The 26,377-nt window shown below is 50.7% G+C and overlaps 1 protein-coding gene across 1 annotated transcript in view; it reads right to left on the bottom strand.

Annotated features, from left to right (window-relative positions):
- WWC2 (WW and C2 domain containing 2) overlaps window positions 1–26,377 on the bottom strand; it is a 132,633-nt gene that overhangs the window by 34,384 nt on the left and 71,872 nt on the right. Inside the window, exons 3-9 of the mRNA XM_045821271.1 lie at window positions 25,926–26,129; window positions 25,069–25,145; window positions 13,297–13,376; window positions 8,597–8,726; window positions 5,569–5,715; window positions 4,868–4,941; window positions 1,027–1,269 (exon numbers count right to left, since the gene is read on the bottom strand). Of these exons, the coding sequence (XP_045677227.1) occupies window positions 1,027–1,269; window positions 4,868–4,941; window positions 5,569–5,715; window positions 8,597–8,726; window positions 13,297–13,376; window positions 25,069–25,145; window positions 25,926–26,129 (955 nt within the window). The remainder of the gene's footprint in view (window positions 1–1,026; window positions 1,270–4,867; window positions 4,942–5,568; window positions 5,716–8,596; window positions 8,727–13,296; window positions 13,377–25,068; window positions 25,146–25,925; window positions 26,130–26,377) is intronic.

Below are 26,377 nucleotides of genomic sequence, written 5' to 3' on the forward strand. Positions count from 1 at the left end.
GCGGGGAAGGCCAGTCCGAGGTTACCAACCACCTAACCTGGGATGTCCAGAGTGTTCCCCTCCACCATCCCCCCCACCGCCCTTTTCACATGGTTGGTGTTGTGTAGACACAGGGCCTGAAACGTTTGTGGATCACAAGGCATTAGAAGGCAAGATGTTAAAAAATAAAGCAACTGGATCAGGGCTGGGTATTTTGAAGCTACTTCCGGGTCACCTGGAATGACGAGAACGTGGGTTTCTTTCTCGTCATTCGGGACCCGGCACGGCTCCTGGCCCGCGGCTGCCTGGCGGTGGGCGTCAGGGCCCCAGGGCCACCTGGCCCACGGCTGACACAGGTGTCCGACCGGATCGGCCATCCCGGCCTGGACCCAGGGCGCCTGCGCAGACCTGCACCTGTCCAGCTGGTACCCAGAGGGGGTCTGCAGCTGAACAGCCCCGCCAATCTGATTACAGAGCTGGATTTTTGGGAAGAAACGATCCACTGACCCATTCCCGCAGAGATGGGAGAACCACTTCAAGGGTTTTCCTTTTACATTTCCCCCACTTCCGGGGAGGGTTTCAACTGGCACACAAAATCCAAGCGAACATTGTGTGGCCTGTTCAGACGCTAAAAGGAGCAAGCTGTCTTTTCCTCCTGAAACGAAAAGCAGTAAACGCTTGCGTCCTTGTGAGTAATAAAACCCAGACCAGAAAGCTTTGGATGCTCTACCAGCCCAGACAATCTTTCTTATCGGGGTGCAATAGTTTGCAGCTATTGTTCTCAGCGTTCCTGGGCTGATGTCGACATTCCTCATTCAGCGTCAGTCACAGCATTTCCACGTTCCTAACAGACACTTGGGTCGGAGGGGCACGGAGGCACGGGGGGCAGCGTGCTTGATGGCTCTGCAGAGGGGAAGTCCTTCCGTGCTGGTTCTCGGTCCCCCCAAAACAGAGGCGCCCGGGACTGCCAGCGACCAGGGGACAGCATGCAGGCGCCACCGAGACCCACCCAGGTTCCCTGTGCCCGGCCCCGGGCAGGACACCCACCTCTCGGCCAGAGCCCGGCTGGGGGCGCCCCGCACGGACAGCAGCTCCTCCTCCAGCCGCTGCCGGTCGGCCTCCAGGCGCTCCAGCTCGTCGCGAGAGCGCTTCTGCGGCGTGACGAACTGAAGCTCCTTCAGGAGCTCCTCTTTCTCATGAATCAGCATCAGCTTCTCCTTCTCCACATCCAGGGCGCCGGGCCAGGCTTCGCTGTCCAGTTTCGACAACTCGATTTTTAGGTTGGCCATGCTACGAGAGAGAGAGACGAGACAGGTGTGCGCCTGTGTAGAGCCCCCGAGAAAGGGACAACGCCAGCCAGGCCGAGGTCGGGGCCGACAGGCTCCATCTCGCCCGTGAACCTCAGCCGGAGGGGGCTGTGGTCGCCTGGTCTGAGGTCTGGGAGCAGTGTCTGCCTGTGCCCGGGGTCTCTGGGCCTGATGCTGTACTCGGCTGTCACCTGCGTCATTTTCCCACTTAAAAATAGCAGCGAGCACACTCCCCTATCTGGAAGAAGGGTGAAGGTCAAAGCACACAGAGCTTCAGGGCAGACGGCCCGGGAACCCCAGGCAGGGCAGCCCTGCCTGTGATGGCCGGGGAGGTGAGGGCGCAGGAGTGGCACCCGGAGGCTTCTGCTAACCACGCGGCGCCGGGGATGCCTGCAGGGCCACTGCTGTAGATTCCGTCCCTGTGAGAAAGGACACTGCCCCCTAGTGAAATGGCTGTCCCTGGGGCGTGAGCCAGTGAGGGCAGGAAGCAGGAGGAGAGAGAGCAGCCACTGGCCGACTGGGATGAAATCACCACCCACCAAGGCTCCACCGTCACCCGGAACAGGGGGGCAAGGCTTGCCATTCTCCGCCCACGGTCTCCCTAAGCTGCACCCTGCAAACTCCCTTCCCCACCGAGGGTGTCAACAGATGTCTATGCCACGTGTCGAGCCGACGCTGAGGAGCCACAGCATTCGACCTGGCTTTCCTCTGCGGCTGGCATATGGCTGGCTACACAGGAGGCTGATGGCACCTGGTGGGTCCCCTGCAGCGCAGGCACCGTTGGAGTGACAATAGGTGCTGAAGTGTGGGGACAGAGATGGGAGGGGGGGACGAATAAGCGGCAAAGAGAAACTGGACCGGTTTCGTGGCTTTGCCTGACCCTGAATTTCTCTCTGTCTGGAGCTTCCTACTCAAGGGTCCCGTCCACTCCCGACTCACTAAGAATGTGCCGACCACCTGCATCTGCACTGCGGTGCGGTGAGGACAATCTAGGTCGTTGACAAGGTCAATGCCATGTGGCTGTTTGGGCCATGAGCCCAAGATGAAGATAAACTGTGAACACTTCTGATGTTGGCACAAGGAAGGCCTCTTCCTATAAAAACGTTACTTTGGCTGTTGTGACAGAGCACACCAGACTACGAAAAACAGGAGGCGAGGGTTCTGTTTTTTCCTTTCAACGGAAGAAGTTGTAGAAGGGAAGAAAAAAGGTGAACAAAAAAACGTTATCAGGCTAGAGATGGTAGTAGTCACACATTCTTGTGCTGTGTGTGTGACTCGTGTTAGTTAAAAAACAAAGTTGCACCCTGGCTGGCGTAGCTCAGTGGATTGAGCTCGGGCTGTGAACCAAAGTGTCGCAGATTCGATTCCCAGTCAGGGCACATGCCTGGGTTGCAGGCCATGGCCCCCAGCAACCGCACATGGATGTTTCTCTCTCTCTCTCTTTCTCCCTCCCTTCCCTCTCTAAAAATAAATAAATAAAATCTTTAAAAAGGGGGCATTGAAAATAAGAATTAAAAAAAACACAAAGTTGCTTCCTTAAATTGTACTCCTGATTTTCGCCCACCGTCTGCATTTATGATAGATGTAACATCAGCTATTCTTCAGCTGTAACCACAAAACCATACACAACTGTCTTAAAGCACTGGAAAATTAATCATCAAAATGCTAAATAAGCATGGTGTTATTAGCCTCATTAAGCACAGACAACAAAGGCTGGGGGAGAAAACAGGCTTCGGAGCAACACGGCCCGCCTCTGTGACTTATTCAGAATCAAGGAGAAAGCATTTTCAACATATGCATAAACTCTCGAGATTTACTGCTCGTCAGCACCGCCAGGAGCTTCACAACAAAACCCCGAGCTAGGTCACAGGACAGCGGTGTGACCCAAGGGGACAGAACGGGCATCTCAAGCTTTGATGGGACAGAGTGAAGCAGCAATGCACCGGAGGGCAGAGAGGGCCCTGTGACTCGTGTGCCCGGGCACCAGGTAGGGCTTGGAGTTTGCTGGGAAAGGTGCATCAGATCTGGGGAACCAAAGGGGAAGATTTGGGGGAGCACCGAGGAGAAGCGCTGTGTAAGCTCTGGGTGGAAGGTTCTGGTAGAACCCGGAGGAAAGCGAGAGCTCGGGCTGACCCAAGGGAGGTCGAGTCACGCCCCAAAGAACCCAGGGCCCGAGGTTGACTCCCTCAGGTTAATGCCAAGTTACGGGCATTCTTCTTTGGGAAACCGGGCACAGTCCTGGGCTACGTTCACAGCAGGGCCCAGGGGTGCTACCTGCAGAAGGGTCGGCACGCTCACCACCAGGTGCTGCCCACAGCCTCCCCCCGAGGCTGCCTGTCTCACGGGGCCACGGGCCCACCAGGCGGTCCCTAGCCCTTCGCCGGGGTGCTGAGGAGCAGACGATGAAGCACATGAAATGCTTCCTAGCCTCAAGAGATGTACAGCCGACCTGAAAAAATCTCCAGGCATTCAAAGTAGTCAGGCAGAACGTTGGGAGAGACAAGTAGCTTGCTCAAGCGCAAAGGGTTAATAATTGGTGGAACAGAGCTTAGGATTCTTTCAGTAAATCGAAGAACCAAGGCATATTAGTAACAGAGGCTACACAGAGACAAATACTGCATTTAGGCAGATCAAATAATTACTTTGTTAAAGCCAGATAACCCTGGAGAACTCTGGCTAATGACTTATACACGATCATCGTCACCAGTAACAACGGACACACTTCAGTATCCATGTGACGGTCTTCCTGGCGGTAGGAAGCCAGGACTCGCTAGCAGGTTCTCGGCTGAGCTTTCCGCACTGAGGAGGAGCAGCGGGCTCCGTTTCTCTGTCCCCTGCGGGGTGACAACACAGTCTCCACCCCCACTCAAGTCTGCCTCAATGGTTTATCAATAGCAGTTTCAAAGTTGTAAGAGGAAAATAATAGTAATAACATCAAGTGTAGTAGCATGACGCTCTCCCACCAAATAAGCAGGGTGTCCTCTATCCTGAGGCCAAGGCGAGCCTGCCGCCTAGACAGGAACGGCGAGGTCTCCTGCAGCGTACCCACACAGAGTCACGCGGTAAGAAGAAGGCAACCTGGGCTGGGATAGGGGCTCAGGAGGGAAGCGAGAAACCTAAGAATCTTCCTTCTCCTGGAAGTCAGTCACCGGACCAGGCACCTCTGGCTCGTCGAGGACATTGGCCGGAGTCTTCCCTTCGAACACAGGAACAAGCTGAAAGCAACTGACCAAGCCCCGCACCTGAGCCACTGCATCGTGTCTCTCGTCCCACGTCCGGCTGTAGGGACTGTGCCGGCTCAAAGCCCCCTTCTCCCGGAAGGGAAGGGGCCCACGCCTGTCGTGAACTCCCCATGGTCTTCGGCTTTGCGGGGACTCGGGGTGGGGGGGCAGGGACAGCGAGCAGAGAGGGGGCTCTGCCGCCCCACGTTCTGAAACCGGAAGGACAGCCGCAGCCGGAGCGTGCAGGCAGGTGTCTGCAGAGCGCCAGCAGGTGTCGCTACCGGCGCAGAGATGAACTGCGGACACGACCGGTGGACGGAGCCCGCTGACCACTGGCCCGCACGGCTGCCCCCTGCTTACCTTCTTTTGGCCTCTTCGTACTGCAGACTCAGTCTGACCTTCTCGGCCAAATTTGATCTACTTCTCACCCCGATCTGGCAAAAAACGAAAGGGAGAAAGTCAATTAGCTCTGCTAATGAACGAAGGCAACGCTGCTTTTGTCTCTGGGAAGCCCCAGTAACCGGAAAGCTGAGTGCGAGGGCCCTGACACTGAGAACACCCGCGTTTTGAAAGAGGCCCTGACTCGACGGCCTCGGTGGGGGCAAAAATGTCCCTTTTCCGCGAGAGCTGGTCCCTCTTCCCAAGGCTTGAACGTCCTTTTCCCCCGCGCATTAAATCCAAGATAAAACATACCAGGTCAATGTTTCTGGTGTGCAAGAGCTTAGGAGGGGTACACGGGTGAATAAAATTTTTGAACTGGAACCAATTTCCTTGTCACCGTGAGCCCAGATTTCCATCACTTGCGTAAAATATGAACAAAATGACTTCGAAAGTTAACTTCTGCACGCGGGTAGACCCTGCTGTGGACCCTAATGGTCTCACCTTCACAGCACATAACCCAGAGGGGCTAAGAGAACACGCAGATGACCAGGAACTTACGGCAAGTCTGCGGACGGCCTCCCAGACGGGCGAGCACACGTCGGTCCTGTAGGGAAGACCCGCCGGGGGGTGGGGGTGGGGGTGGGGAGCCCCGGGCCAGCCCTGCCACATGCGTCACTTACGTCTCCGGAAACGCTCGTCTGTGAGCCGGCATCCAGGGTCTGTCTGGAGAGGGACAAGTGCGAGTCCCCAGGGCTGGACCTCAAGTCTGGCTCCGATCGGCCCATGCTCTGACCCCAGTGGAACCGCTCCTGCAGCTTGGCCAGGCTCTGCGCGGGGGACACAACGGCCGTCGTGAGCGTTCAGGGGGGCACACATCCCCACCAGGTACGACGATGACATCGAAGGAACTCATGGTAATGGGAAAACCAGTGACGTTATTTAGCAGGTGCAGAGCACTTCACATGAGTGGGAAAATAAGAGTGGTGTGCACTTTTGCACATATACACAGGTGACCTCGGAAGTACGTGAGAACATACGAAACAGGCTACCTTCCTTTTCCCAAGACAGCCCGGGAGTTATTTGCCCCAGGAATAATGGGATCTTTATAGTTAATACACACATTTCTGACTTCTAAAGCTTCCCTCCAAAGAAGTCTCCACGTCAACAAGAACTACTCTGTGCACTAACAGTTACAGAACCACGGAACACCTCTGACGCAGCCTCATTTGAGACACAGTGGGAAGCGTCTTCCTCAGCAGGCGTCCACCACTCTCCCGGTCTGCATCTGGACAGGGCCCGGGGGGCTATGTAGTGCGCATTTGTGTCGGAGATGAGGAACCTGAGGCCCGGAGGCCACAGCACTCACAGGTGACCTGGGCCCATCGGCCCGCTGACCGCGGGGAGCTGCCCAAGGGGGCGCCCTGAGTTTGGTGACGTGATGATCAGAGTGGACGGGCCTGCTGCCAGCCCCGGGGCGGATGGACCGAGCTGGCCTCGGAGGGAAGACGTGGGCAACCGAGAGTCTGAAGAGGGGCAAGTTGTACCTAAATTGCCACCAAGGACAAAACACTGATAAAAATGAGGAAGCTTATCATCAACTTTAAGAAGAACCAAGACTTAATCCTGATATTTAAAATTCTCGTAATAAGAGATTAAAGATCTGATATCTGAAACTATCAGAGATCTGAGATATAGATCTGAGATATACATATTTTAACTTAACCTTCTCTATTTGCTTTCAAAGGGATATTTGTACAGGACAGATATGCAAGAGGGATATAACTTGAATGGTCACATCAAATAATACATCACAGAAAAGAACCAAGAAATCGGTTAGAGACTTTGGGCGGGACTTTCCCGTTCTTCCTCTGTGCAGGGAGGAGTTAGTGTTCTCCAAACCCGTGAGTGTGCCGAGAGCGCACTCATCGGTGCAGGCCACGAGCAGTGTGCTTTTTAGAGCAACAGAAGGGACTGGAAGATGAAGGCAGGCTGCATTCCTAGTATTAAGAGCAGGCGTATTTCCGTGACATGTCTTTTGTGTGAATCTGTAGGTAAAGATAGTTGTTGTGGGTGGGCTTTGATGTAAAGTATAGTTTTTACTGTCAGCTGTGGTCACGGAAGTTTGAAGGGCACAGAAGGTACCCAACGTCCCTTTCAGCTCTAAATTGTTGATTTCTGTATCTACTGATTATTTTATGTACTTCAGTGGTTAAGAAGGAACCTAATCTTTCAGTTTAATCTGGCCTGTGTAGAAACCCAAAATGTATAGGAAGAATTGAAGATGACCTAAACTTGCTGATTTAGAAGATTCCGCTCTAAACTTGTTCGAGTTCCATGAATTATTTTCAAAGGACCTAGTACGTGCCTTTCCGGAATTATTGATGGAATCAGCGGGATCATGGTGAAATAAAAACAAAACGTACCCAGGTAATGTCTTCTATGCGTTATGTCTGTGTTAAAACCACATGTTCTGGGGCAAGGCTAGCTGGGATTGAATGATGGTCCCGCAGCGTGCCGGTGGCGTGACTTCGGGTAAGTCACTTAACTTTTCGGTGCTGTTCTTGCCTTCCCTGCACAGTGGGGATGACACCCGTGCCTGTCCTTAGGGCTGCTGGGAGAACTAAGCTCCTTATGTCCATGCACGGCCTGCAGAGGACTGCCTGCCATGGAGTCAGTCCTTCCAGGTACTTGTTGTGATTACTACCGTCTTTCCCATTGGGTCTCTCCCCGCCAATGACTTAAAACTTGCCCGAAGGGAAAATTATACGGGTTGCAGACCGTTTACCTATATTCAACTAGCATTTTGAAAACTGACATGAAGCAATTGAATGTAGCATTTAAAGTCAGAGGTTCTCTTAAGAATGCCAGCACCACCCTGGGCTCCAACATTCTCCCAAAGACACAGACTAATCCTCACTTGGCTGCGTGAAGAACTCCAAATATGCAAAGAATTTTCAGTGCTTGGGATAATTATGGGATGGGAGGAGGGCAAGAGGAGGAAGAGACACACCCTTTAAAAAACATGATTAAGTCTGCTAAATGGAGATATTCTGAACATAGAATGCTGTTCACGGAATAGTTGTTTTTTGTTCTTCTACACACGAGGCTGGGTTGTTGGGAGCTGAGACCTGTGTGTTGAGGTTACAGGTGTAATAAGGGGCTCAACTGCCACCAGCAGGTCCCCTAGGGTGACTACGCAGATGGCCCCTGCCAGGTCAGCATTCCCCATGCCACTCCTACAACCAACCCTCCGGGTGGAGAAAGCTTTTCTAAGACCCTCACAAAAGAGGCTCCTCTGCTCCGGGCATATCTTTGAACTTGCTGATGACAGGTGACATGCCCTTCACGCGTCCCGGCCTGAGGACCGCTGGTTTAGATAACCCGGCTTATCAGGGGCCCGCCTGAAGTTTTCGGCAAGCTGCGGGGTGCGCCAGGATGCTAATCTGCTTATGCGGGCTCAAGGGTCTACCACCCACTGCCTCAAAGGCCATCCCAAGCCGGCCTCCAAGGAGGCACACCAGCACCTCGGAACCGATCTGTCTCCCTCCCTGGCGGCGCTAGAGCCGGAAGGTATCAATGGGGCCGCGCGGGGGTGGGGCAGTGTAAAGGGCCCACCGAAGCTGATGGAGAATCCTGCCTCCAGGAGCGTGGGGGCGCCCCGCCCGCAGAAGGCAGCGGTTTGACTTCACAACATGCCCCATCACCGACCTGCATGAGATCCTGTTTTTCTTTCTCTCCTGAGCTAATAGCCTTCTTGATGGATTTCAGTTCCGTGAGAATGGCTTTGGCTTCACTGAGCTCATAGCCACTCTGGCCGCCGGACATTTTTTTGTCAATTCTGTTCAAAGAGGGAAGAAGAGAAGGAAGAAAAAAAAAAGTCAAGGGATGGCAGAATACAAGGGAAACAGACTGGGGGAACGGCTCCGATCCACCCTGAGAAAGGTTCAGGATGCGGGGAAGCGACTTAGGAGGACGGGAAGGCCGAGGGCCTGGGCGGCCGCAGGGACTCGGCGCCCGGCGCCCCGGACGCACTGCAGCTGCAGGGTCTGCCAGGGAACGGGCGCCCGTGGCCTGGCTGGCCCCCAGCCGGCGGCCGCGCCTACCACTTACACTCTTTGGAGGGTGCGGTTAGTTTTCCGTCTCTTTGAAATATTCAACATGTATTTATTCTACGTTTACAACAACTATGAGCCGGGGGACCATTGCTCTGCCTTGCCGAATGAGTTCAAGCCCAGGAGGGAGTACGGCCGAGGGCGGATGCGCCCCTTTGTCAGCACCGGGTCAAGGGCTCTCCCGGGAGCTGACGGCTACGGCCCCCGCAGAGGCGCTTACCGAGGGTCCTCGCAGCTCGCACGGGTGCCCTGCGGCAGAGGGCTGCCCGGAGCCTCTCTCTGTGTGCCCCACCGGCTCGCCCGATTCCTCCTAGACAATGGTTTAACGACTCCTTCGCGATCACGCTCCCGGAGCCTCCCCGCCCCCGCACCTGCCCGGGGTTCGCCCGCAGCGCAGGGGGCGGATGTCGGCGGCGCCTCCGCCCTGGCCCACAGCTCTCCGTCTCAGACATCCTCTTTCTGGGTCTGACCCACAGAGAAAAGCTACCACGGGAAGCCGGCTCTGAGCTCCCTGGCTTTAAAACATTTAATAATTTATATTTATTTTCCATGTGAAGGGTTTAATGAAAAAACAAAACAAAACCCGAATGCCGTCTTATTCCCTCTTCCCAAGTTGACTCCAACAAGTGTGGTGTGTCGGTAACATTATTTCCCTTCAGCCCTCATTTAGTTAATATTTTTATGCTGCTGAATGAGCAATTAAAGTCTTATAAAACCTAAGAATAAAATAAATTTCATCATAAGGTCATTTGATTAAAAAAGTACAACTAATGACATCACTGAATTAAACACATGCCCAGTGATCAGGGCAGGAAGCGACCCAGAGAGCACCCCAGTCCCTTCCTTCCTCAGCAGGGGGACGAGGCCAGAAAGGGGAGTCCAACGCGGGCCCTATGCTGCCTAAACATTCTGCCCGACAGGGGACTATCCTTGAAATATGCTTGGGGCTCTTATGACTGTCTTAAAACCTTAAGCTTAGAACATTTGATAGCAACACTAAAAGCACTTCGACTATTGTTTAATTCTATTTATAATTCTATTTATTGGGGGAGGGATTTATCGGTGAAATTGTTGAGTCCCTTCAGTATTAAACGTAGTTGTGGCAAAAGGCTTATGCCAATTTTTAAAAAAATCTGTGCGAGTTCACGAAAGGGGCTGGTGAAACACAGGTGTCTCCAACCGCTTTACAGAGTCAAAGTGACTTCCCAAAGCCCCACGGCTTGCTTTCTGTGTGGGCGAAACATTCGGAATCTAGCAGTAAAGCAAATCTTCAATTCAGAAATTGACTTTAACGTTTGAAAACAGAAAAGCAGGTTCAGCTGTTTCCAGGGATAAACTTCCGCATTTAAAAATAAGAGCAGAGCTAGTTCAAGACTGCTACTTTAAATTTCAGCAAGCTTTAAAAATAGATGCGAGATCCCTGGCTATCCACGGCCCCACCGACGGTTAAATCTGGCAGGAGCGAGCCACCTCAGCCCGGTGTCCGCCAGGCAGCCCCTACGGGTCCCTCCTCCTGGCTCCGCCTCCTTTGGCCCCTCTGCGCCCCACGTGGCTCTGCTCCTGCACCTCCACATCCCCCCTCTCCTCCCCTCCTTGCCACCTTCCACCTTTTTTTCTTTTGACCCTAACTGACAGTACAATATTAACATCATTTGCTGATTTTTAAAACAAAATAATGTGTTTTTTTGTTCTTAATTTGAGAAATGCCATTTTATATTTTTGCCTAAAAAAATTAAAAAATTTTTTTTCTTGGTCTATGGGCACCCTATAGTTAATTTTTGCCCCTATCTTAGTCTCCTCTGAAAGAGAAGAGATTGCCACTTGCATGCCTCCCCGCCAGAGTAAGAGCCCCGGAGCCGAACTTTCCCAGACTCCGGCTCTGCTTCGGCTCGCCGGTGCCTCGTCGCTTCGCCTTTTCCAACTCCGAGCGACCCTGGAGGCGGCGGAGTGGAAATACGCCTCCCCCTGGTCTCCACCGACTCACACGCTACACTGTCGCTGAGGCCGAAGTCAGATTTGGGACCTCAGACAGAATGAAACGAATGATTTGGAGGATAAAACCACCTTCACTCATCCGGCACAACCTATTGTACCAAGTGAAATGAAAGCCCGAGTTTAAGTTACACTGTAATTCCAGATTCAACAAAAATATTTCTTTCTATTGTGAATACATGAAAGGTAGCAAAAGCCTGCAGTGGGATTCTATTGAAATCTCTTCCTGAAATACACTTTCTGCCGTAACCCCAAGGCAAAGTCCCTGCATTGTATCAGGAATGCGCTTTCTTGGAAAGTGTGGCCTGCAGGTTCGGCCGGCTGTGACTCGGGCTCCCGCAGCGGGGCGGGAAGCCCTGAATGAGAGCAGCTTTCCTGCGTCTCCTCTGCAGGTGAGACGGCCAGCCAGCCGGCAGAGGCCTCTGGTGCCTTCCCACCCCGGGTTCACAGGGTCAGCCTCACTGCAGGGGAGGGCCTGAATGCTCACAACAAATGGCCATTGTTTTCCCCTGGAATGTTATTGACAGATTCTGAAACATGCCTCAGATTCCTATAAAAACTGCTTGCTGGCAAACGGCTCTGAGACAATACGGCATTGTTAACATCGATGTAACAAAAACAGCAAGTTTGGCTAACCTTTAATCCCGGGCGGGGACGCGAGTCATAATTTCACGTGCCTTAAAAATGGTTAACGTGTGGCTGAGCGTTTTGTGGCGCTCGTCAGACTCCGCTTTCCCTCCGCTCCGGCCACAAAGCCCTTCTGTGTGCGACTCGGGGCCGACTCACGGTGACTCACGGGCTCACTCGGGTCCCCCTGGGCCCGCCCCGTTCCTAGGGGAGCTCTGCAGCCAACCGGTAGAGCGTGGCCACGTTTAACCACCACCTGGGGATCTCGTGAAATGTGCCTGGGTGCGGACAGAAGCAGGAGTTTTGTTCGGAGCCCCTCTGAGTGTCCTCACGAGTGGGCATGTTTGAGAGAACCACTAGGACGGGTGCGTCTGAAACAATGTCCTGGTCGGCATTACAGGCGGTGAGTAGGCCAAAAAAAAAAATAATAATAAGAGTGAGCCACCAAACCAAGTCACGTGACTGGTGGTCCAGAGCAGTGAGAGGGTAACCGAGATGTAGGTCATCGTCCAAACGTGCAGACCAACGGGCGTCTCTGCCTGGCCAGCAAACACACGGCGTCTTCGACGAGGGATGATGCCTTGCGGCCTCGGACCGCTACTGAGGGAGACGTGGGGAGGGACGGGAACCCTGCCTGAACGTGACGCTGCCAGGGACACCCCTACCGACACTGCACCCCAGCTGGGGGCACCGCGCCCGGCGTCCAGGAGTGGGGAAGGAAAAGCAGCTGCACACCTCTCAGGGGAGGCGGCCTCCAAGCCCCTCTGTGATCACGTGGCTGTGGACACGGGCCTCCTCCCCTCTGCATCAGGGCCTCTGTGGGTGGGGACTGCGGGCGTTGGGATGCCTCGGGGAGCCTGTCTGAGTTTATAGTCAGGCTGAGCCTCAGGGGCCGGGAGCAGAGTGGCTCCCAGGGGCTGGAAGCAGGGCGTACATTTCCAGCTCCTGCTACCACGGGTCTCCCATAGCTTCACCCAACCTGCGCCCCGCCAGAACTGTGCCAGCAGCCCCCCGACATCAGCACGGACCTGGAAGGGACAGAGCGCGCCCGGGAAGTGAGGAACTCACTCACTCAGGCTCCTCTGCTGACACTCCCTGACGGACGCGGAGGACCACCTCCTGCAGGGCCGGGGCAGGGGACACGCTCCGTGCAGCCCTGGGGACGAATGTGGAGAGGCACCTCGGTGCCCGTCTCTCAGCTCCACACACGATGTCAGGGCAGCTGGCAGGGGCCTGGGGACAGACTAAAGTTTGTCACTTTGGTTTCTCTGGGCCTCCAGTCATTGGTAAAAGCTTCAGACCTTAGCCAAGCACTGCATTTTGCTGTGTATAATACACACCCATGTTTTTTGTGCACAGCATACATGGGATTATTATGCCCATTATTATACCCATGGTGTGTCATCATTACACTCATGTATAATGCACATTCTTAATTTTCCCTCAAAAATTTGGGCAAAATAGTGCACACCATACATGGCAAAATGCAGTACATAGGTTTTCCCAAGTTTTGGGTTAGTTGGTTGGTTTACTGCCTTTCTTTTCTTTCTTTTTTTTTGCAGCGTTTTGAGCTTTTTACTTGATGTTTCTTTGAGAAACTTCTCATGCAATCTGTACTTGTGTTAGCTATGGGGCTCTGGATTATCCTAAAGTCAACTTTAGGGGTTTTATACTCACTGCTGCAACGTTTCAAAGCCTTGTTCTTTGTAGAGCAATTCTTGCTTCATCTGTGAGAGCTCCCTCTTCAGCTTTTTAACCTTTCATGAGAAATCAAGGTACATGTGAGTGTTTGTAAATAATTAGCAGCATGGTTTTCAGAGGTAACCCATTAGTAAACTATTAAACACACCAGCACGGCCCTCCGCTGACCATTCCCTCTGCTCGTTTCTCCTTGACACACGTTCTGTGAAGGGCAGGTCGGTTACGCTCAGCTCAGGCCGTCCGTGATGGACATTGTGACTCATGCGGACCCTCAGCACCGCACTTAATTAGCAGCGTCCCCATGAGCAGGGCACCCTGCTGTCTCTGTTCCGTGACAAGCAGCCAGGAGGGGAGAGTCAGCACTTCAGGCCGAGCTACAGTGAGCTCTGGAAGCTTGGACTCACCCTCCCCGAGGCTCCAGGACCTCTGGCCTGTCCCCCCTTTCTCAGCCGGGGCAGGCGGCACATGCTCAGTGTCCCCACACCCGCAGACCCTGCTGGTGGGGGCGTGTTCCCCTCCGCCTTCCGCAGCGGACTCCCCGTCACTCAGGGCACAGAGCACATATTACCCTTTCAAGGAAGACTCCCCCAACCCTCCAACCCACGCCACTACCCCGCTTTATTTAGTTCCCAGTAATTTTCAAAAGCTACAGTGTCCTGTGGACTTGCTTACTGCCTGCGCCCCTGCACACGTAAACTGCACCTCACCAGCTGCAGGCCGAGCCTCTCGGACAGTACGAGGCAAACAGCAGGTGATCGGTAAGTATCTGATGTCAGACTGATAAAAGAATATTTTTATCCCGCGAGTGAAAATAGATCATTATTGCCAGCCAGACATTATGTCCAGTTGGTTTTGGTGTTAACACCGTGGTCTGAATGAGCTCAACCACCTCGTTTCTCGGAGGACTATTTCACTTCGTTCGTTAGCTCCGACAGGACCGCCCTTTCTGCTCTTCCATTCTCCAGCCTCCCCCCGAGGTAGGGTAGGACACAGGGTGTAAAAACCGGTGTCCTCAGACCATAGCGAAAGGATGAGCCTGACGCGGACCTGCAAATTTAGCACAGTGTGGACTGTACCGGGGAGCAATAGTGACCGGAAACTCATGAGCTCTGTGCATCCCAGACATCGTGCGAAACAGAAATACCTCCTTTCAGCCCCCACAGCTCCTCTCCTAGATACACGCAGCTTAATTATTCTCTCACAGCTGAGGAATCCCAGACCCAAGGAGAGCAAGCCAGTAATCTGCTGAAGGTTTCACTGCTTCCAAGCGGCAGAGAGCAGCCTAGAACCCAGGAGAATTCCGTAAAAACTGTAATTATAAAAGCTTTAGTTGTAATGCCATGCTAATACTTGTAAGATTAAGGACAAACCTGAATTGTGGCAAAATGACCTAAATAAAGTCTATGGCCCTTGTTTCAGTTCAGAAACTTCACTATTGCTGTATCCTGCTGCAGCGGAAGACAGGAACAGCCCCACGGGCCCTGGAACCTGCATTTTTTCCTCCTGCGCACTGGGCTTTCTGCAGCCAGACCAGCCATATCGTTGTCCAGACCCGTTTTGAGGGAATCAACCCCCACAGCCCAGAAGCCCCTGGGCTGGAGGGGGGACAGCCACGGCTTTTGCCTGTTTCCTGCTTTCTGTCCTGGCTGCACCAAAGCAACCGACATTTCCAACTGAGGTGCACATTGTTTCTGAGGACCTGGAAGACGCCGTAATTAAGTGTGATGAGTGTGACTGGAAATCGCAGAGCTTCTCGCCATCTCTCACAACCCTGGTGTAATAAGTTTTATTTTACGAGAAGGAGAAAGAAGAGGACAATGAAGGAAAAGTGACTTCTAGAAACTTGGGGACCCTGGAAGGATCCCAAGACAGGCAAGTTTCATCAACCTGCCCTGCGATGACCCTGCAGCATTCAAGCCATAATGAGCCAAGTGGCATTTCGCTAACGACTACCTTCCCCTTCCCCCGTGTTCTCTACCCGTCTTGTCTGTCGGGAGCTCCGTCAGCAAGCAGCAAAGGGCAGCTCTCGGGGGCTGCTTCTGGAGACACCTCTCTCCACCGCGTGTCCACGTGACTAAAACCCTTACCTTTGCAGAAAATGAGAGCTCAACTCCGGAGAGTCGCAGGATTGGTCAGAAAAACGTTTTGGACCTGACTGAAGAACAGGGGTAAGTGGACTCCCGGATGCTCTTAGAACCGTTCAACGACTAGTGAATGAATGCAGTCCTCAGAAACAAGATGACTGAATACAGTGCTTTTCGAGCCCAGACTTTCAATAGAAAGGGGGGAAAAGCAAAGCCAAGGAGAAACATTATATGAAATATTTATGAACTATTCTACCTTGAGATACAAACAATAGATAAAAATATGGAAAGTCAGCGCTAGATCCCCACAAGTAATTCCAATAAGTCAATTAAGTTGTCATCAGACTCAATAGCGTGGAGTGGGTTCTCCTCTGTGGATGCCCCATGTACCCCTTTTGCTGCTTCCAGATGGCAGGTTCTACAAATGTTCATTGGGTCAGGTTGGTTGATGGCACGGTTCACACCTTCCACAGCTGTGCTGATTTTGTCTGTGCATCTACCAATTCCGGAGAGAGGAGTGTTGATACGTCCAACTATAATTATAAATGTGTATTTCTCCTTTCAGTTCTATTGTTTTATTTTTAAGATTTTATTTGTTTGTTTGTTTATTTATTTATTTATTTATTTATTTTCAGAGAGGGGAAGGGAGGGATAGAGAGAGGGAAAGAAACATCAATGTGTGGTTGCCTCTCACGCACCCACCACTGGGGATCTGGCCCACAACCCAGGCATGTGCCCTGACTGGGAATCGAACTGGCGACCCTTTGGTTCTCAGGCTGGCACTCAATCCACTGAGCCACACCAGCCAGGGTGGTTCTATGGGTTTTTAAAGCTCTGTAGTTACATGAACACATCTTCAGGGTTATGTGTGTACATCATTATAGCCTCGCATGAAGTGACTTATTTTTTAGCAGAAAGCCCCTAGTAAAACTGCCCCTGTTCTAAAGTTTACTTCGATATTAATATGGCAACTGCAACTTTGTATTTTCACAGTATATATTTTCCTTTCCTTTAATTTTGAACTTATCTGGATATGTATAGTTAAAATAGGTTTGTTGGAGCCATCACAGAGTTGGCTCCTATTTTAACCATTCTGATCATGTCTGCCTTTTAATTGGAGCATTTAGAACATTTACATTTAGTGTAATTATGGATATATAGTTGGATTTAAGTCTTCTCCCTTTACATTTGTTTTCTAATTGTCACGTATGTTCCTGTGTCCTTTCTGCTCCTACTCCTGCCTCCTCCTGGACTTAGTTTTTTTTTATTCCATCTCATTGCCACTATCGGCAATGACTCTGCATTTTCTCAGTGGTTATTCCAGGGCAGGGGTCAGCAAATGACAGCCTGTGGGTCACATCTACTCTGTGGCTTCATTTTTTATGATTCACGAGTTACGAATATTTTTCACAATTTTCTCAAAAAATATGAAAAGAACAGAAAAATCTACGATAGAGACTGTATATGTGGCCTGCACTGTATCAGCTTCCTGTTGCCTCAGAACAAATTATCCCCAAACTAGCAGCTTCCAACTGCACTCAGTTACTAGCTTACCAGGGCTGGCTGGGGTCTCTATTCGGGGTACCAAACACCTGAAACTGCAGTGCCAGCCAGGACGAGTTCTCATGCGGAGGGAGGCCCGGGGACACCCGCTCCGAACCCCGTTCCGGCTGTTGGCAGAAAGCAGTGCCCGTGGCTCCCGGAGGGACTGAGACTCGGGCTCCTCACTGGCGGGCGGCCCGGGTCCGTCTCAGGTGCTTTCCCTGCGGTTGTATCCACGTTCAGGACGGACCTGCCGCACGGAACGCTCCCTGTGCATCGCGGGCCTGACTGGCTCCCCTCCCACCAGCTACAGAAACGTTTTTATTAAGGGCTTGTGTGATCGCCTCCGGCCCGTCAGCACGATCTCCTTAGCTTGAAGCTATCTGTGCCATATAAAATAAACAGTCACAGGAGTACCATCCATCGGATCCAGCCCAGAGGTTATGTAAGGTGGGGAAGTGGGGGATTTGGGTGGTATCTTAGAATTCTGCTTACCACCACACCTACCAACCTCAGAATAATTACTATCTGGCCCTTTATGGAAAAAGTTTGGCCACTCTGGCTCTGGTGTATAAAATATACAGTCTACCTGCAGACATTAGACTCCTTGAGGTGCAATGTAAGTGTCTCACGACAGTATCCGTCAATTACCCCATTCTTGGAGATGCCTCAGAGCTTGCTTCTGAATGTTTTATAAACCTCGCCATGTATTTGTATGATTTTCTTTAAATAAGCGATGATATTTAAAGAGACTTTAAAGTATTAAGAGGCCTCCTGATCATACACTTATTTCCTATCACTTACATTTTCATTATTTTAAGTAGGTCCAAATCTCCATGCGGTGCCATTTTCCCTCGGCCCGAGGAAATTCCCTTTAACACTGAATATATTACAGTGCTGCAGGCAATATCGATTCTCACAGCATTTCTTTGTCTGAAAAATTCTGTATTTGGCTTTCACTTAAAGAACGTCGTGGTAAAATACACATGCAAAAAAATCCACCACTGAACCACTGTTAAACGTACGACGCAGTGGCGCCGAGTGCAGCCACCGTCAGTCGGCACCTCCGGGCTTTCCCATCGCCCCGGGCGGACACTCCATGCTCACTGGACAGTAGCTCCTCGCCCTCCCTCCGCCAGCCTCTGGGAACGACCATCCTGCTTCCTGTCCCTCCAGGGTTGCCTATTCTAGGAGCCCCACACAAGTGCAGCCACGCAGTGTTGGTCCTGTTAAATCGGGCTTATTTTACTGCGCAGAATGTTTTCAACGTTAATCCAGGTTGTGACGTGCATCAGAGCCTCATTCCTTTTCAGGGCCGAATAATATTCCACGGCATGCGTGCAGGCAGACCTTGTTGTGTTGGGCTTTCCTTTACTGGGCTTCGTGGGCAATGCATTTTTATGAACATTAAGGCAAGACCTTCCATCGGTGAAAAGATTAAATTGTGTGCTGAAGGCTCAGTGGATAGTTAGCGTTTATTTTGAAACTGAAGTATGCACATTGTTTTATTTTGGACAATGGTATAGCCCACTTAAGAGTCTACAGTACAGTGTAAACATAACTTTTACATATGCACTGGGAACCCATCTTTTTCTATGCTTATCAGTCATTTGTGTAGCTTCTTGGGTGCCATTCCTGAGGTCCTGACCTGATGCCTGTGTTTTGTGAGGTCCCTGCATTCAGGCTGGTGGATGCCCGAACTATTCCTGGCCCTGCACAAGCTCTGAGAACTGTTTGTGCTGCTGCTTTCATTCCCAGCCTCCTTGTGTTTATACTGCGCTTGCTCAGTATCCACCAGCATGAGGAGATCCCCTTCAAAGTCCCCAGAGTTTGCTCTTGCTCTCTCTCTGTGGCTCCCTCCTCTCCAGTATACCCCCCAAAGTCCTGACACGTCCACTCCCCTGAACTTAGTCCTTCTGTCTCTTCAACCCAGCTAGACCTAGTGCGAGCCCTTCTCCCCGCACTGCGGGTGGTGCCATCTCAGGGCTACCTCCCCAGCGCCCTCCAGTTAGGGATGAGGATTCTATGGCCTGCTCTCCCTGGTCTGCAGGCTGTTGCTTTAGAGAGCTGCTGCAGGTCTCTAACGGCCTGAGATCGGAGGACAACGCCTCCAGCAGTTAATCCTTCCCGGGCAAGAGCAGAGGCGGTTGGAGCTTTTATGAGATATTCATGTGACTCTAGTAGCCTGAATTCCAGGCAGCGTATCTCCCTATTGGACTTATTTCATCAATCCTCTTCCTCTCTCTACAGGCACAAGACCCGAGCTTGGGATCCAACTGGCTGATCTCAAAGCACACAACTCTCTTCCTGTACATCTTGAAGGAGCTCTCTTGGATTCTAGTTCCTTGATTAAGTACAAGCTGTGGAACTATGTCTACCACCCTCAATTCTGGAAATAAACATATACATGAAAATGCTAAAGAATGCACAATGTATGTAGCATGTAAGTAGATACTTTTTCTCTCTCACTACTTCATTGTCATGACCTCAGGAGATTGCTGATTCTCCCAAAACTTAATGTGGACACATTAGGTCAATTTACTTTTGTGTGTATGTCAAGGAAAAGTTTCAAAATATTAGGAAGTGTTGGTTTAGAAGTATTCATTATAATATCTTTATCTCACACAGTTCCACAGAGCTAACTCCCAAAGCCCCTAAAAAAATGAGAAAATGGCTTTTGAAGGCTTTACAGACTCATCACATGGACCATTTCTGAGCCACTGTTTTCCTCTTCCTGTCTCCTTGGACTGTGTATTCCCTCCTAGGAGAAGCTAACAGCACTTGACTTTGTAAAATGGCAAGGGTGTTCTGGTTGCAAGGGAGTTTATGAACTGAGGTGGAGAAGAGTGCAGGTCATGGCCGGAGAGGCTGAGGTGGTAGATTATGGGGGCGAGGAGAAACTGGGTCTCTCCTCCCAACAGCACAGCATCAACAAAGGGTCCCTTGAAATACATAGCACTTAGCCTGCACCATGGCAAGTGTTATAGTTTTACTTAAGGTCTGAGGATACTTTTTAGGAAAAAAAAAGCACTACTGTCTACGAATTTTAAGTACTTCAGGATACTAGCATGTCATAACAGAGATGACACCAGTTCTTGCATTAAATAGAGTATGGCTCTCTCGTTTTCCCCTTCAGTTTTGCTCTCTTTTCTTTAGTGAATGTGAGTCAAGTCATATCATTCTTCACTTCATTCAAAATTCACCGACGGGCGCACTGTTTTCTTCTAATGCAACACCAACCACAACACAAACTCCCTTCGGACCGCCCTAAAAGCAGCCCATGTCTCATGCACGCCATGGTCTTTTTCACATTAGAATCGCTCCATCACCTTCAGCACCTGAAATCAGGTAAGTCACAGCTGAAAGAACGGAGGATGTAAACGAAGTTTTACCTGCGGTGAGAGCCCGAAGACACCTCTCATGTCTAGTGAAGAGGCGCTCCCGGTTTGTAGTAATTTACACTCTCAGTAGACAGGTTTCTTTTCATTTGAAGACACTGCTATGAGTTTTATATCTGAGGTTGTTGGTTAAAGTGTCATAATTTGATGTGCACATGAATTAACTCTACTTACAATTACTAAGGAAACTTTACAGTCGACTGCAATTCTTTTAAATTGGCGCCCAAGATTACAAGAAGGCGAGATTGTGGATTTTTCTAAGTCCATCACCATTGCTAAAAATAATTCAAGGTGAATGCATATTAACTGTGTGAGTAGATATATTTGAGAACAAAAGATAGTATATTGCTATTAATAGCAGTGCCCACTGACTAGCCATGTGTTTAGGGTAGAGTACAAACAATTTAACCAAAGGGCCCTAAGTTTACATTTTGTTTTCTTTTTATTTTTTAAACAAAATTAAAAGCAGGCTCAGAGCATGTGCTATGGTGCTCAATAAATTTCTCAAATATATTTGTATTTCTTTAATAAAACAACAGCAAAAGTTGAATCAAATTCACAAAAAATTTCTCTCACCAAATTTTCAGCAAATACCACACTTATTTGTAATTTTGGAGTATACATTTTTAAAAATATCAGTTAAATTTAAAGTTTAGTTTGTATGAGATATTCCATTCCCTACCCCAAGATGACTAAGGTCTAAGTATCTGCTATGAATAAACGAAATGATAAATTTTGCAGCAAAAATTTTTACATTCATACTTCTAAAGCAATTAAATACTGCCTTTAAAAGTTATAATTATATTCATTAAAAAGTACTGATTTATACCCTGGCCGGTATAGCTCAGTGGGTTGAGCACCAGCCTGAGAACCAAAAGGTCACCAGTTCTATTCCTGGTCAGGGCACATGTCTGGGTTGTGGGCCAGGTTGCTGGTTGGGGGTGTGTGAGAGGCAACTGATTACCGTTTCTCAATGTTTCTCTCCCTCTTTCTCCCTCCCTTCCCCTCTCCCTAAAAAAATAAATAAAATCTTTTTAAAAAGTATTGATTGATTGATTTCAGCACTTCAGCAACTAGAAATAGGACGCCAGGGAGTTACTGTCACCGTCTTTGACCAAGGAGGAAACTGAAACTGAATGGTCACCAGTACCCAGGACCATAACATACGATAAAAGAAACAGATGTTTTGCACAGCTGTTCCTAATACCTGACTCCCAAACGCGTGGCCCGTAACTTCTGATTCCGCACAGCAAACGGGGCACACCTGCCAATACCCTTGCATCAGCCTAATGAAGCGTGAGGCTAGCGTTTGGCTTTGTCCAAGAGACAGTGGTTCCTGTGAGCGGAGATACAGGCAGGTGCTCTGGGACACCAACGCAGTGAAGAGTTAGTTCGCTCACGAGTTCCTCTTTCCACGGCACGAATGTGTGAAAGGGACTAGTGCACACGCAACTGTCACAGGGTAGGCCAGCCAACAAGAGGCCATTTTTCCAAAACCCACGAGACTCTGCCACGTCACCCGCCCGCTTCCGAGAGGGCCGCCTGGCCGAGCCGCGCAGGCCAGATGGCAGAGAGAGTGCACCACCTGCTTCCCGGGGTTCGGACCGTGACCCCGAGCCTCACAAGGGCAACCCGGGCCTCAAGGGCCCGCACGCCAGGGGCGTGTTAAACGAGCACCTGTTCACTAGGGCAGGCGACGAAGAGTGTCCCTTCTGATCTTTATTACAGTTATTGATGAACGTCCTCCATCTGCTTCGTGAGCAAAGCGTGTTCTCAGCGCACGCCCGCCTGCCTGACCCACCCTTGCGGCCGCACAGCGGGGAAATACGTGAATTTGTGAATGACATGCAGGCCGCTGAGAGCAAGAGCAGATTGCAGCCGGCCGGCGTGGAGTAAGCTTCATCCAAGAGGTCCTGCCACCGCATGAGGGGACGGGTCTGGGGAGGGGGACCCCTTGGGACCTCCCCAGTGGAGATGGGGCGCCCTTTCCTTCTAAAAGGCTTCATGTGAAATATCCCGCATGTTCTGTTTTTAAATCCCTTCCTTGGTTTGCGTCTTCCCTCAGGGGGCATTCCCATGAACAAACCACGGCAGCCTGTCGTTGTTATGCCCTTCACCACGTGTCTTACAAAGATAAGAACGTGAAACGTGGTTCCGATTTCAGAGGGCGGTAAGCAGTAACTCCCTGAGAAGTGCACAGCTCCAGTGAGAATGCAGGTTATCACGAGCGAGCTCTCACAAATAGCTTCATTGCCTTTGTTCTGATCAGGCCTCTCGTCTAGTGGGTCACAGAAATGGACAGACACAGCACGGACGGACAGACAGCCACCACGGGCATCTGACAACCCATCCCATGGTGTTCCTGAGAAATGGACAAAGCACGTGGGCGCGCTGACCCAGGAAAGGGCCCCCGATACACGGGAGCGTGTTTGTGGCAGAAAGACATGGAGCCCGTCCATCAAAGGCTTTCCTAATGAACCCAGACGTCCAGACTGAAGAGAGGCCTCACTTCCAAAAAACAGAGACTAACGTTTTTCACACTCTTTTTCTGAGAATAAATAGAAAGGTTGTGAGGAAGACCAAACCAAACAAAACATCGATTTAAAGCACGGGCGAACTAGAACCCGTGTGAAAGACCACCGTCGTTACCCAGACTGGACACTGTTTTTCCTTGGGAGGCGTTGGCCCGTGGCAGGCTGGGCGGGTGCAGCACGTGAGAGGCCAGAGCTCAGAGAACTGCGGGCAGGCCGGCCGAGGGAGCCGGGGGGCGTGGGGAAGGAGCTGGAGTTCGGCCTCCATCGCGCAGGAAGGGCCCTGCTAACGCACCCCAGGACTTCCCCTGGGGTCTTGGAGAGCTGCCCTGAGAGAAAGGGTAACCTGGAAACAGATCCACTCCTCCAAAGGGAGTGAGGCCCAGGTTGCAGGCAGCCCAAACCCCGACTGCATCAAACTGGATGTCCCTGGACTACCTGCCTGTGAGAAGCACAACCGAATTCTCTCTGAAGGATGACAGGATCACCCCAAACCTCAAATTACCTTTCTACTTTGTCACACATAATATACGACCCTTAACAAAAAACTAAGCAGCTGTAAGAAGTCAAATATTGACCCCAAATCAAAACCACTCTCCTGACCACACTGAAGAATTCAACATACAGGAAATCTAAGTATTATACTAATCAAAACATGAAATTTGAAAAGCAACTGTGATTATGTTCTTTAAAAAATTACATGTCAGCCCTGGCTGCTGTAGCTTAGCGGATTGAGCTCGGGCCTGCAAACCAAAGGGTCACCAGTTCAATTCCCAGTCAGGGCACATGCCTGGGCTGCAGGCCATGTCCCCAGTGGGGGACGTGTGAGAGGGAACCACACACTGATGTGTCTCTCCTTTTCTCTCTCCCTTCCCTTCTCTCTAAAAACAAATAAAATATTAAAGATATATATATATATATATATATATATATATATATATCAATGTTCAGAATCAGGACAAGCAGAAAAAACAATCAAACAGAAATTTTAGAACTGAAAAGTATGCAGTGGAAGGAAGCTGAAATCAATAATAAAAGATAAGGATATCCCCAACTCTTTAAACATTAAGCACACTCTCACCATAAGGAAGTTACAAAAAGTTAGAAAATATTTTGAACTGACTGATAATAAAAATACAAAACCCCAAACCTGTAGGTTATAGGCAGAAGCCATGCTCAGAAATTAATTTAGAGCTTTAAGAGCAGATATCAGAAAGAAAGCCTAAAATCATTTGTAAGTATTGCTAAAGTTGAAGCTATAAACTTTTTTTTTGACACAGCACTTTCATTCCCAGTTGTGTAACAGAAAAGTGTGTGCACATGTGCCCCGCGAGACGTGCATGCTACACATGTGCATGAAGACATAACTTTCAATTACCGGAAATTGGAATGAGCTGTAATGTACTTCAATAGTTGAAGAGAAAGAATTTATGGTCTGCACTCTACAATGGAATGCTTGTTTAATGCAGCAATACAAGTTTTTTGTGGATGAATCTCAAAATGTTGTTGAGCAAAAGAAGCCATCACATCACACATATGGTGGCATTCCAGCTCCACAAAGTTCAACGCAGGCCAAAAACTAACCTACGGTGTTGATGAGGCCAGGGTTACCCTTAGAGGGAAAGGGAATGACCGTGAGCAGACTTCTGGGGACATGGCAATAACCCACTTCACGATGGAGGCAGTGGCTACATGGATTTATTTACTTGGTGAACAGTCTTTAAGACTCCACACATCAAGGATAAACAAGCTCTGGCCTTAACAGCAGCTGGGCAAAAAGACTCAGGGTAGAGATGAGGAAACACAGCCCATGCGGGAGTGAGAAACACCAGTGAGGTTCGAGACAGGAATGGCTTGGGGCCGGGAGTCTGGGCACATTCAAATACTGGGCTGTCTGACGACAGAGCAAGCGGGCCCCACTCTGGAAGGTGTCTTCCAGCGCGATGAGGCAAGTTATGGAGACTCAGGTTTCCTGCCGACTGCGAGCAATGAAACCGCCCAGGAGTGGAAGGCACTCTGTCCCCACCACGAGGACAGTCTGCTCTCCCCGAGGCAGGAGCACCGCCCATCGGGACCCGGTGGAGGCCGCCCCTGCGTTGCATGGACCTGGTGGCCAGTGGCCAACGCCCCTTCCCACCTTCACAGCCCCCCGCTCACGTTCAATGCGGAACCACACAGTAAAAAACATCTTACCCTTAGTCGCGTCGTGGAGATCTCAGCTTTTAAAATGTCAGGGTCGTATTTAGTGCTCGACGAAGATCCTGAGAACACTTTTCAAAGACAAAAGAGAAAAGCGAGGTTGCAGGACTGGTTCTCAGCTCGAAACTTACAAACGCCAAAAACGAGGTACACACACTTCTGCGGATACTTACTCTAAATTTCTTTCCTGTCACTCATCAGACACCCAAATATAAAAAGTAATCTTCAAACCCGTATCATTTAGAAAAAAAAACTAAAGAAGGTCAAAGGCCATAAAGACCCTGCAACTTCATTTCCTTCTGGATTTTACACCAACATGTAAAATCTCAAAAGTCCTGGCGGCAGCTACAGCTTATCGGGGCTTCCCACTTTCTGGAAGCTGATGGCTTCTGAGCCCGTCACGCTGCTTCTTGAAACAAGGCCAGGCCCCGGGTGATCGGTTTTCGAGATGCGAAAGCCAGGTCAGCTCAGGGGTCAACAGAAAGGTCCCTCTAGCTCACGGCTGCAGGCACCGCCCCCCTCCGCCCCCACCACAAACCGTGCACAAGAGCAGCAATAGGGCTTGGTTATTGGCCTGGATCTGAAAGGGTAAAATCGGACCCAGCAATAAGTGGAAGGCCACCAGGCGGGCGGAGGAGCAGGACCAGAAGGGATCCAGGGTCCCCCCAGAGAGGAGACTCGGATCTGGGATGGGGCCGCGGAGCTCTCCTGAGAAGTCTGCGGTGAGCCCTCCCCGCCTTCCCGCCGAGGAAGGGACAGGACCCAGAGTGAAACTCCACAGGGACCCCCGGGCCTTCCGTCCTCGACAGGTGGGCCCCCACGTCACAAGTGAAGAACCGCACCGCACTTACAGCTGGTGTGGGAACTCGACTTCTCCTTGTAGGCGTCGTTCAGTCGCACGTACTCGTCCAGGGCCAAGGCCAGTCTTTGCTCCTTCACGTGGTACAGCTCCTTCTGCGTCCGGAGGGCGTCCCGCGCCACCGAGAGATAGTCCTTGAGCATCTTCTCCTGCTCCCCCCTCCATTGTTTCCTCGGGTCTTCGATCTGCGTGGTTTCTGAGAATGCATTCGATGGGTTATTTTTTTAGACTCTCATCATGCCCTTTTCGTAAAAAAGGATTGAAGCTTTAAAAAAAAAGTAGTCAGCTTTAACTCTTATCTACCCTAAGTGAATTATTAGTATTTGGGAAGTGACGGCTCCAGGAATCAGGGACAGTGTTCGTTTTGGTTTAACCAGTCCCTCCCCACCTTCATCCCCTTTCCGGTCCTGGTCGACCATTTGCTGTCCCTGTGCCTCCGTCAGA

The sequence above is a fragment of the Phyllostomus hastatus genome, unplaced genomic scaffold (genome assembly GCF_019186645.2).
Source record: "Phyllostomus hastatus isolate PE091 unplaced genomic scaffold, TTU_PhHast_1.1 phas_scaffold_46, whole genome shotgun sequence".
NCBI lineage: Eukaryota > Metazoa > Chordata > Mammalia > Chiroptera > Phyllostomidae > Phyllostomus > Phyllostomus hastatus.